Raw genomic sequence first — 12,901 nt, forward strand, 5'->3', positions numbered from 1 at the left:
GAGGTTGGTGGGATGGTGTGTGAGAATGAGGGGGATCCTCTATGGGCGGTTGTGGCGGGGGCAGGGTGTGAGGGATGTGTTGCGGGAAACGCGGTCAAGGGTGTTCTCTACCACTGTTGGCGGGGGGGGGGGGGGTGTGGTCCTTGAAGAACATGGACATCTGATGTGCAGGAGGAGTGGAATGCCTCATTGTGGGAGCAGATGCAGTGGAGGCGGAGGAGTTGGGAATAGGGGATGGAATTTTTGCAGAAGGGCGGGTGGGAGGTGGTGTATTCTAGGTAGCTGTGGGAGTTGATGGGCTTGAAATGGATATCAGTTACAAGCTGGTTGCCTGAGATGGAGACAGAGGTCCAGGAAGGTGAGGGATGTGCTGGAGATGGCCCAGGTGAACTGAAGGTTGGGGTGGAATGTGTTGGTGAAGTGGATGAACTGTTCGAGCTCCTCTGGGGAGCAAGAGGCAGTGCCGATACAGTCATCAATGTAACAGAGGTGGGGTTTGGGGCCTGTGTAGGTGCAGAAGAGGGACTGTTCCACGTAACCTACAAAGAGGCAGGCATAGCTGGGGCCCATGGCCATCCCCTTAGTCTGTAGGAAGTGGGAGGAATCGAAAGAGAAGTTGTTGAGGGTGAGGACGAGTTCGGCTAGGCGGATGAGGGTGTCGGTGGAGGGGGACTGGTCAGGCCTGTGGGATGGGAAGAAGCGGCGGGCCTTGAGGCCATCTGCATGCGGAATACAGGTGTACAGGGACTGGACGTCCATGGTGAAAGTGAGGTGTTTGAAGTCCTGGAGGAGGTTGAGGGTGTGGGTGGTGTCACAGATGTAGGTAGGGAGTTCCTGGACCAAAGGGGAGAAAATGGAGTCCAGATAGGTGGAGATGAGTTCGGTGGGGCAGGAACAGGCTGAGATGATGGGTTGACCAGGGCTGGCAGGTTTGTGGATTTTGGGAAGGAGATAGAAACGGGCCGTGTGGGGTTGGGGAACAATGAGGCTGGAGTCTGTGAGTTTATGTTTACGTGTTCCTGGCTTGAGAACCTCAAGAATCAGAGGCTAATGTAGTATCATTGAAATGGGAGGTGGCCATCCAATATGATCATGGTTGATCAAGCACTTGAATGCCTTTTACCTATCCCCATAACCCTTTTAATCATTAGTATTGAGAGGCCTATCAATGTCTACCTTAACCATACTCAAGGACTGAGCTTCCACTGCCCTCTGTGGTAGAGGACTGGTAAGGTTCACAACCCTGTGAAGAGAAAATTTTCATCTTGGAAGCAAACATCCGAATATTTTTACAATCATGCTCTCTGGTTCTAGACTCCATCGCCAGGGGAGGTTAGTCACCTGCATCTACCCAATCTGAAACCTACAAAATAAAGGGAAATGACATCACAGTTCATTCTGAAACTCTGGTTTGCTCAAACTTACTTCATAGGACAGTCTTACCATCCTGGAAACAACTCTGGGGAATTTTTGTTGAGATAAAGAAACCAAAACTGTACACAGTATTCCAGGTACAATCTAAGAGCTCCTGTACAATTCAAACATGTTATACTCTTGTGCTCAAATCCTCTTGCAACAAGGGCTACCATTCCATTAGCCTTCTAATAGCTTGCTGCATCTGCATGTTAGCTTTCAGGGACTCAAGGCTGCCTAGATCTCTTGTACATTTCCACTTTTCAACCTCTTACCAGAGAACAAACACACTTCACCTCAGTTGCTCCTGCCACAGTGAATAGCCACGTCTGTCCACATTACATTCAATCGTGCCAGGTTCTTGGCCTTTCACTATGCTCAAAATTCTTCAGCCTCTTTTGGTGTCTCAAAGTCTTCCAAAGCAGACTTTTACCCCACTTCAGAGAAATTTAAGGGCAAAAGTCTGAATTTTTGTTTTATGAAAACTTGGCTTTACACTGAAGTGATACAATCATAAACAGGAACAGCAAATAGGCCGTTCAGCTCATGAGCCTGTTCTGCTATACAACAGGATCATGGCTAATCCAACATGTCTACCTTCATAACCTCTTCCCATAAGCCTTGATTGCACTAGTCAAGAATCTGTCTCAGACTTTAACATACACAAGTCTTGCAGACTTTTTAAAATTATCAATCAGCTTATCTGACTTTTTTTTTTAAAAACTTTGCATCTCTATCTTCCCATTTCCTTCTAGCTGGGCTTTAAGACACGGTTTGTCTTTTCCATGCCGTTTGCCAACTTGGGAGATTTTGCAAAAATTCTTCCATTCTTAAAACTTTCAAAGCAATATTTTAAGCAAAGGCTAAAAGAAGTGCTAATACCAGCATTTCTTGCACTTTGTTGCATGTGCACCAGTTCTGGAAAATTCTGAAAATGAATGCAATAAAAAAAGGTGGAGGAAGGTTCATTTTAATTTTGGGAGGGTGATGTGGACAGCAGAGGAATGAAGACAGCATTAAGGCGGCTATACCATGCCTCCATCCCAACTTAGAATTTGGACATTTTGCTTCAAAGAAAAGGATACACAAATGTTTTGACTTTTTTCTTTCCTCTTGCCACTCCCCTCATTCTTCTCCTATACTTCGTGCATAGAATCATAGTACAGATCTGACCCTTCAGCCCATTGAGACTACACCAAAAAACTAGTCCAAGTATTCCAATTTCCCAAATGATGCCCTTTCTAAAAAGAATAAATCTAGTCACTTTTCCACTCCATTTAAAATGATTTCATGAAAGTCTTGCACTGAGCTAAGTTAATGCATGTATTACCAAAGAGTGCTCATAACACTAACGAGTAGGTGGGTTAAAAAAGTGTATAAAAATCCAAGAAAGTATATGCCAAGAATCTCAACCCTCAAGATTTCTTATTACTAAAAATGTAGCTCTTTAAATTTAACACAATTGCCCTAGTTCTGGACTCAAGTGGAAACATCTACCTGGTCAAGACCATTCAGAATCTTTCCCTTCAAAGAAGTTACACCTCACTCCCAGGTTCTACTGGAAACAAGCCCAGTCTGTCGAACCATTCCTCAAGACAAACCACCTCATTCTGGAGGCAAAATCTAGTAATGCTCCTCTGAACCATTTCCAGTTTATTTACAATCCTCCAAAATTGCACATTGATCTAGTCTTGGTACAATGCATTGTATAACTGAATTATAACATGCTTATTTTTTGTTCAGTCCTCTCAGGAACAAGCAGCCTTCATATGCTATACCTGCAAAGTAACTGCCTGCAACTCAGTTATCAGAACACCCAAACCTGTAGTTTTGAATTATCATTCAACATTTAGGAAGCATTAAAGACAGCATTGCCTATCCCAGTTTCACATTTTCATGTTGTACTCAGCTAGTATTCTGCCTTGTGATGACATGAAACTAAGTATCTATTATGTCTGCCTTCATATTCTTCATTTAAGTCAGTGATGTAACTTGTAAAAAAAAGGTTGAGACAGCAGACCTTGAAGCTAACTTGTTATCCACTGTGTTTGAACATTTCAAACACATCGGAAATCCAAAGCTTAGTTAGGAGGAGTATAATTTACAGGGAGGTCAGAATAGGAGCAAAAGGAGGAGAGGATACTATAGCCACAATACATCCCAAGTCACAATTTCAGAAGTTGCTGTTTTATAGCATGTACTCCTGTTACAATTCTATTTAGGGAAACTTAAGACAAGTAGAAAGTCTGCTCAGAGTATGGATTTTACAATTAATCTTCACTTTCTCTACAGAGATGCCAGATTTTCAGAATCAGCAGAGCCATCAGAATGTGCTGACAAATCCCTGCGAAGCGGTTTTCCAGTTGGCTGGTTTAGAATTAACAAAGACAAGTGAGCTTCCTACCAGATGTTCTTGATTCTTCATCTGATCTTCAGCCTGTCTGGCCAAGGCAGCTTTTGCTTCTTCTGCAATGCGACGTTCTTTTTCTAGTCTCTCAGCATCTTCTTTAGCTCTTCTCCTTTCCTGCTCAAGTTCTAAAGCTCTACGTGTTTGATCTTCTAACTCTGTTGGAAACATTTCAAATATAGAGCTTTCTTTTAAAGTAAGTAGAAGAAATATCAAAATGTCCAAGAGCAAATACACAAAAGGATGTGTTAGTGGCTTAACAATTTTTAAGTTAGGCAAAAATTACATCAACTAGCTGGTTGCTAACTGACGAGATGAAAAGCATGATCACAACATGCAGGACAGCAACTATGGTCCCTTCAACACAACTGGATAGATGATCTGGCTAAAGTGGTTTTATTTTAAATTGTTTGTTTTGTTAAATACCAGTCCTCTCTATTATCTTCCCCAGAAAGTGCATGGACATTGAGTCAAATAGTTCAAGCACAGGAACAAAACCATTTACTGCAGAGATCACAGGCACAACTAGATAACTGACAGTTATTTGAGCAATCTTGTCTTCATGCAAAATGTAAAATATGTTTCTGTACAAACACCAATCAATTCAATATATCTCAATACAGTAAGGTTACAATCTCAATCTGCTGACATCTATATGCAAATCAGCATCATGTTGGCTTTCTTCAAAAAGAACTGCATTCCAAATTTGACCAAGATCAATCCAGTGATGATCAGGACAACACAGCTACAATTTTCACCATTGAAAGTTCATATCTCCAAAGAGAATGGCAAGTAGAGTACCACAGTCTCTCATATTTAGGCAAGGCTGTGCATTGGGCTCAGTATTTTGTATTCAAATGTCATTCGTGTTGAAGGAACTAACCGCTATCTTACTCTAGAAAGTCAGTTTAGTGCAACAAAGGACCTGTTTTCTGCACCTGACTCTGTACAAATTTAAGTGGATTGAATTTGCAGCAACCCATCATTTGGCTTAAACATTTCCAAAGAGATGCATAATATGCAAGGCAGAATCTTAATATTGCTAAAACCACAAAAGGTTGAATTAAGTTTTTTCCTAAAAACGTGAATCAGAACAGCACTGACAAAAGCAGTAATTAAAAAGTGATGATTTGCCATCTTTAAAATTAAAGAGAGTCTGAATGCTGTGTGCTAATCTCTAGTTCTACAGAAGATGGAATAAACTACATAAATCTGCAGTCTTTACCACATTGCACAAGTGATGATTTAAACCATTAAAAACTGAATGGACTGCAGATTTAAACCATTACCTTTCTGAGCCTTGGCAGTTTGTTCTTCAATTTGTTTAAGTCGTTCCATTAGCTCCTCCTTCTCTTGTTCTATCCTCTCTTTTTCCTTTTCTGCCATCGCTCGCTTCTTCTTTTCATTTTCAAGCTGTGCCCTTGAAAGACAAAATATACAGGATCTTTAAGTTCATGTAGAAGTGATTAAAGTGCTAGATCAGGTGCACTAGGTCAATTCAGGATATGCACATTATCATGGGAGGAGTGGGGTGGGGTGGGGTTAGGTTAAAGTCCAGTTTTCAAAAAAATGTTTTTGTTTTTATATTGGAGAAAGTGCATGGAACAAGTAGGAATGATCTTAAAGTGTTGAGATGAGCCATTATGTAGCCTGAGAAAATATTAGCCAAAACATGGTTAGAATAGGAACCGCAAGGGAGAGATGAAAATGTTACTTTGCAAATACAAACAAAACAGATTAAGTACAGGCAGTCCCCAGATTAAAAGATTTCATTCCAGAATGAGTTGGCAAGTCGATTTAGACAAACATCAGAACAGCTATAAGTATAATACTAAATATTCACGTCAGATTGTAAGATTTATGAGAATGTGGAATCTGATACACAAGTCAAACATTTATAAACTGAGTACCTCCTACGGATACTTGAGATCTGTTTCACAGTGGACAAAACATTCAGATTAACAGAAAAGAAAAAAAATTTCAAGTGGTTATAAACAAACATACCACCTGTCAGCACTGGTAGATAAATCCAGGCTCTGACATTTCAGATACGTAGCCTTCATGAGAACTCAATCCACTGGAATCAAAGCATCTTGTATATGAAGGCTACATCTGAATGTTAGTAAGACAGCAAATGCTGTTTACTCAAAATATTTCAATATTATCATAGCCAGATGTTCAGTAAAGTGATAATCTGGCAGGAGAAAGAGGGGAGCTTCTTCCTTTCTCAATAACATCTTAACTATACCATAAATCATCATGCCAGCCATTGTTACTTTGAACTGCAATGCAGTGGCTTATTTAAGCAGATTTGGCAGCCAAGATCCCAAAAAACAGCAATCACAGCAATACTGAAGACCCATTTAAATCATTAATTGCAACAGGGCAACAATAAGCTTCTAACTGAAGAGATTTATCCACCTTTTAGTGGTTATGTTACCAGTCAATACTCTACATTGCTTGTGCAATCATACTGGCATCCATCAGGCAAACAGCTTAACCAAAAGAACAAGTTCTGGTACAACAGATTTTAATACAGGATATTTTTCCCCATGTCAAAAGTAGAAATACCAAGGATTTGCAGACCATTTAATTTCCCAATTACAGATGGTGAGGCTAAAGTTGAGCTAAAAACCTTAAAGGGAGTGCCATTCCTAAAGAATTAGATTCAATTTTCTGAAGAAGATGGAATCAAGTAATTTATAGGGAACTTAGAGGGGGGGAAAAAAAATAATCACCAGAAAAGTACAAGTCTGTTGGCTTGGAAAAGGACTGTTAGCTACTTGCTAAAGCTCATGGAACTGAAAGCTAATTTATTGAAGTTTTAGTAAATCCTCAAGTGGCATGAGATAAGCAGTAGAGATAATGGGCATATATTCTAATCAGAGGGACGTGAAGGGGTTTCTCAGAAGCAACTATATTGGGGATTAACTATGAAGAGAAGCTCTGAAGTGCACAGTAAGTGAAAGTAGTGAGAAAGGAGTATTTGTGAGATGCGAAAAAGAATTAGCAAAGATTAACACTGCCATGTACCAAAAAAACATTTGTGCATTGTAATCATTTTATGTCCAAATCCCTGGACAGCCTATTTGCCAAATCTTCACCCATAAATTATAGGCCTCAATCTCAATTATTTCAATCTGGGTGACCACCTGGCTTCTAAAATTCTCTTCCTCCTTTTAAAGGCTAAAAGCTGAAAAAGCTTCTTGTACAAAAAGAAAGATGCTGGAAAAGCTCAGCAGGTCTGGCAGCATCTGTGGAGGAGAAAACAGTTAACGTTTCAGGTCCATCGACCCTTCCTCCAAAGCTCTGTAGCTATGCTTTTTGATTTTTATTTCCAGTAGCATAGCAGCAGTCAAGAGAAGAGTTCAGATCACACCATGGCAGCTGGGTGGATGTAGATTCACTTTACTAATAAATCTTGATGAAAATTTGGGGGGGGGGGGGGGGGGGTGTCATTAATAATGACCAATAAACTGCTGGATTGTTCCAGATACCCATCTAATTCCTTCAGGGAAGGGAATCCTTTGCCCTTACCAGGTCTGGTATAATTGCGACTCCAGATTCTATTGTTAACTGCCTGAAATGACTAAGCAACCCATTCCAACCAAGAGCGATTGCACAGGCAATTAAAAAAAAAGTGTTGTCTTTTGAAGTCTAGCCTACAAAGTCCAAAGAAGGAACAATAAAATTCCAGTCACATCCTGCTCAATATCTGCTTGCTCACATTCAGAACCTTTCACCAAAAAGGAGTGCCATGAACAATTTATTTCTCCAGCCCTCAAAATTTAAAATTTTATTTTTGATGCTGGTTGTTAGAAGCCAAACCACTCAGTTTGAATTCATGCAAAGGTTGCAAATGCTAATTAAAAGGAAAGATCAGATTAGAGACAAGGAACATTAGCCAAGTGTCGCGGTCCACATCAGTACTCCCAAGAGATACAGCAGATCCGCACATGTGAAAAACAGCAGTGGTGAACCGAACCAGGTTTTTATTTACCTTTCCAATTGTTTCTGATGTTTTTCTTCTCGGGCCTGTGCCTTCATTTGCTGTACTTCAATAGTGTCAGGTTTTCTTCTTCGCATATAGAGTTCATGATTTCCCATACAGAGTGCTAGAATTCTTTTATTGATTCGCAGGCGTGGGGCATAAAATACAAAATCCTGCATTAGAAAAGAATTTGGACTAGTCAATAACATGCAGCTAAGTAGTCATACTTGCTACACGCAAGTCAGCTTTACTCCTACAAACTTCTGCAAAATTGGAGTTTGGAAATTAGCTAAAATAATTAACTTTTAAATACTATAAGTGTGCAATGGAATACTGGAATGAATGTAAATAATGATGCAGAGCTGGATTGGGGTGGGATGACGACAAATTAATATACTGTCCAAGAAAAGGATTCAGCTTTTGATTAGTTATCTTACCACATTCTACACAAGATGTTGAACAATTTCCAACCTTAGCCAATGTCCTAATTGGCCACAGATAGCAACTGCTTCAATTTTGCTGACACTATTTACAATGCTTCTATATTCAAGAACTTTTTCTTTGATGGTAATGAGTCATCTTCACCTTTGCAATATTACCCAATCATCATGTAACCTCTCCAATCTTCCAACTGTTATAGGAAAGATATTAAGCTGGAGAGGGTTCAGCAAAGATTTACCAGGATATTGCCAGGAATATAGGGTTCAAGCTAAGGACAGGAGAGCTAGGCTGGGACTTTCTCTCTTTCACCACCCCACCCCCACAGGAGGTTGACAGGTGACTTTACAGAGGTTTATAAAACCATGAGGGGTGTAGATAAGATGAATGGCAGGTGTCTTTTCCCTAGGGTGGAAATTACAAGACAAGGGGCATAATATTAAAAGGAGAAAGATTTTAAAGAAAAAAGGACTGAGGGGCAACTTTAAAAGAAGTGTTTTGTATATGGAATGAACAGACAGAAGTGGAGGATGTGAATACAGCTCCTTGTGAGATAACACCATACACGATATGGGGTAACAATGGTGAATCAATGGTTAGCACTGCTGCCTTGCAGCACCATGGATCTGGCTTCGATTCCAGCCTCGAGCAGCTGTGAAGTTTGCATGTTCTCCCTGTGTCTGCGTGGCTTTCCTCCAAGCTCTGGTTCCCTTCCCACAGTCCAAATATATGCAGGTTAGGTGAATTGGCCACGAGAATTGCAGGGTTACAGGGATAGTGTACGGGGTGGATCTGGGTAGGACGTTCTTTGGACGATTAGTGTGGTCTCACTGGGCTGAATGGCCTGCTTCCGCACTGTAGGGATACTACGATTTTATTGTTACAACATTAAAAGACATTTGGATAAGAACATGAATAAAAAAAGTATTTGGAGAGATATGGGCCAAGCACAGACAGGCAAGACTAGCTTGGTTTGGGACCATGGTCAAAAAAGGTCTATTTTCATGCTGTATGACTAATTATGGAGCTTCCCTTTTGCTCGTTCCACTGACACTATACCAAACTCCTCTTAACTGCCTCTGCTTATACTGTTATTTGATTTTCTACGGTTATAACAGCAGATTTTTGACCTGAAATATTAAACTTGTTTCACTCCCCATTAGATGTTGTCTGACCTGAACACTTCAATTATCTATTGCTGATTATGGCTCTACAGCTGTCATAAGCAGAGACACATTACTGCAGTGGACAGATAGATTAAGCATCCATATACACAAATGCCCATTGAGATAATCTACAGCAAGTAGAACAAGCCAATAAAAGCAACATAGATGCTAACTAAGTTCAGAGATGATAGTTGGAAGGAAAAGCAATTGCTGGAGATGCGCTATAACTGGAGGCATGTCCCATGGAGACTATGCAGGGATTGGGGGAGAAGAGGAGGAGAAAGAGACACCATTGGAGGAGAAATGAATGATCGACTGTTTCAGTTCAACCATTCCAGGTATGATTTAAAAAGACAAAGAAAAAAGAGATAGTATCATAATTACAGTACCAGACTTTGTAAAAAAATTTGCAAGGACAGTCTCCGTGCTACAACAGGAGAATAACATTGCTTAGAATAGTCAAGATTAGGGTAAAACGGACACAATAAAATATTGATCATCTCTTGCTTGTCCTTCAAACATAACAGCTTTCACATGAACTCATTGGATCTCATTTGTGCAAGTATTTTCCTTGAAGTATAAAAAGGATCTAAATTATGATTAGATTATCCACAATATGTTAAAACTCAACTTGCAGGAAAGTTACTCTTCACAAGAAGCATTCCTTGCAAGCTGCACAAGAGCATAACAGATCAGAAGTTATATGCAGATTAATAGCAGCTGCACAAAAACAATTAGATGTACCATATACTGTGACCTTTATCACCTACAAAAGGACCACTGACTGCATTTCCCCTCAATCACCATCCTGACTTGGGAATTGTCATTCCTTTGCTTTTACTGGATAAGCATCAATGAACTTGCTAGCGATGCCTACATCCCACAGGAGTAATTTACAAATCAGTTTTTCCTCTATAAAACATCCAAATGTGTTCATAAACAATGAGCCATATGCACATGCGAAAATCTTCAATTACATTATTGCAGCTGCTGAGACAATTTTGCTTTAATTAGTTTGAGCAGATTGTGTTAAGTTTCTCTTAAAATTTGTTCATGGGATAAGGCTAGGCCAGCATTTATTGCCCTTCTTTAGAAGATAGTTAGCCACTTTACTGTGGGTCATTACTTTTTCCCACTTCTCCCCACAAATATCCTTTCAGCCCCAAGTGCTGCATACAACTTGAAATTGTAAAGCATGTTGGCTGCAACTGCTTTCAGAAGTAAAGAATTCCACAGGCTCACCACACTGAAGAAATTTCTCCATGTCAGTCCTAAAATGTACCCTCGCACCCTTAGGCAGTGACCCTTGATTCTGGCTATTTACACTATTTATAATTCTCCACTCCAAGTACATCTCTCCTTTGTACAGATTATCCCATCTCATACTCTTGGGCATGATTTCTAATTTCATTGTCACATGACACTTCACTATCACCACTTAACCCATGACCCTACAAAATATGGACCTACTGCAACTCAGACTCTGCAGTGGGAAACAGTTTAGTTTCTGGTCAACCACTTTTCAGAACTGGAAGGTGATTAGAAATGCAATAGATTTTACTTTTTCTTCCCCATTCTCTTTCAACCATTTAAGTATTCACGTCTACCATAAGATAGAGACCGGATTTGATATAACCAGAATTCAATGCCAGTAGGGTGGTGTTGGATAGGTTTAATTGTTCAACATTTAAACTGCCCATTGAAAGAAAATAACTGACTGATCGAAAAGAGAAGATACACAAGAAATTATAGAGCATGTCTTGTACCCCCTTGATACAAGATATGTTCTATTCCCAGGAAAAAAAAAAGGCACCTGTTCAGAGGCAGTAGTACTGCTACTAGACATTGCTGAACATATTGACTGAATGATTAAATGAGATTTTTTTCAACAAGTTTTCAACTGCTTATTTTAGTTCAGGCAGAAAAATTAAAGAAATTAATACTTACTGGAGCTTTCTTATCAATTGGTTTAATGACAAACTTTTTGTCATTAAAAGAGATATTTCTTATTTCACTCCAAGGGAACCCAATTTTTGGTGTTAATCTGTTGAGCAATTAGAAACTGCATTAACAAGAGGATTTTAAATTTATTCTCTACCAATGAAAACAAAGATCATGCTTTCTGTATACTCGAAAGAAATAACTTTGATAGTAATGTATGAACACAGTTCATATACGGATCTTTTATTCTCTTTTCAAACTCAAATTTTCCAAGTATAAGTCTTGAAGAGCACTAGAAGCCTTCAGTAAACATCATTCCCAAAATGATTTTCTACTTTATGCCATCCAGAGCAATTGTTATTGTGCAGACAAACAATCTCTGCTTTGATTTTATTTGCTTTGCAGCTCTTAAGATCTTTAACATGTTACAACTGATTGGTTTTGGGTTTGGCAACTGAGCACGAGTCATCTGAAAACCTGAAGCTGGGGGAACAGAAAAGTCTACGACTAATTTGACATTTCCACCTTATGAACTCTAGCTGCAATACACCTGACTGATACAATGGCTCAATTCTGTGCAACAGGGCATGCGGCATGCCCAGTTATTCCACTACCTTGCACTTCAAGAATATTTTTGCACTGCAAGCTGCTTTACAATAACTGTTTGCCTCACGACTTGTAGCTCCTCAAAATGATTAAAATTTAAGCAGGTAAGAGGAGGAATTACTGTTGTTCCTAATTTGACCCAAATTCAAAAGAAGGCGATAAAGGTTTTTAAAAAAGGAGGAAAAAAAAGGAATGTTTCAGACTTCCCCTTCCTGTTGACATTTAGTTAAGACAGTTTCATAGCCTGACTGCCTTGTCAACCATCTGTATTTACGTTGTCTTTTTGCACCCCAAAGCACTTCAAAACAGGACAGACATTAAGCTAAAAAAGTACGCAGAAGAATTAAAACTGAATTTTGAACAGCAAAAAGACAGTGTAACAGAATAGATAAACGGAAGCATTTATTCAGACAATTCAAGATAAGGAAGAGGGCAGGCAGGTGAAGATAGAGGGAACTGAAAGAAGGAGATGCACAAGAGGTCATTCCGAGCTTCAGGTGGGCAAGGATGATGATTCATTTAACAAATAGGGTGTAATTATGAAAAGACCCAAATGCAAGTCTTTTTTTAAATTACATGGAGATACAGGTGCATGAGCCACAGCCATTGTATCCTGGAAAGATCAGGGGTTGCAGAGTTTACCAGAAGTCAATTCTGAAATAATCAGCAGCAAATGGATCAACCAGGGTACAGACAGATAGGTGAAGTTCAAAACATGGAGGGGGAGAAAGGGTAGGTGTCAGTGGTACAATTAGTGTTTCTAACAGGGGACAAAGGCTTTGATCATCAAGGAAAAAAAATTAATTCTTTGATGATTGTCATGAGAAGAGCTCTTTTTCCAAAAGAAGCATTTGGACATTTGTTGTCCAACCTTAACTGCTTTTGGTGGTTTAAAACAAAAAAAAAAATCACTTTTTAAAGCCAGTGTACACGTGAAAG

General features: G+C 39.6%; 1 protein-coding gene across 4 annotated transcripts in view; it reads right to left on the reverse strand.

Annotated features, from left to right (window-relative positions):
* The window catches only part of LOC125453233 (radixin), a 65,564-nt gene that overhangs the window by 12,898 nt on the left and 39,765 nt on the right, over window positions 1-12,901 (reverse strand). For all 4 annotated transcript variants that reach the window (XM_048532544.2, XM_048532545.2, XM_048532546.2 and 1 more), the window contains 4 exons: window positions 11,363-11,459; window positions 7,821-7,984; window positions 5,110-5,240; window positions 3,818-3,978 (listed from right to left, as the gene is read on the reverse strand). In XM_048532544.2, the coding sequence (XP_048388501.1) occupies window positions 3,818-3,978; window positions 5,110-5,240; window positions 7,821-7,984; window positions 11,363-11,459 (553 nt within the window). The remainder of the gene's footprint in view (window positions 1-3,817; window positions 3,979-5,109; window positions 5,241-7,820; window positions 7,985-11,362; window positions 11,460-12,901) is intronic.

The sequence above is a fragment of the Stegostoma tigrinum genome, chromosome 6 (genome assembly GCF_030684315.1).
Source record: "Stegostoma tigrinum isolate sSteTig4 chromosome 6, sSteTig4.hap1, whole genome shotgun sequence".
Lineage (NCBI taxonomy): Eukaryota > Metazoa > Chordata > Chondrichthyes > Orectolobiformes > Stegostomatidae > Stegostoma > Stegostoma tigrinum.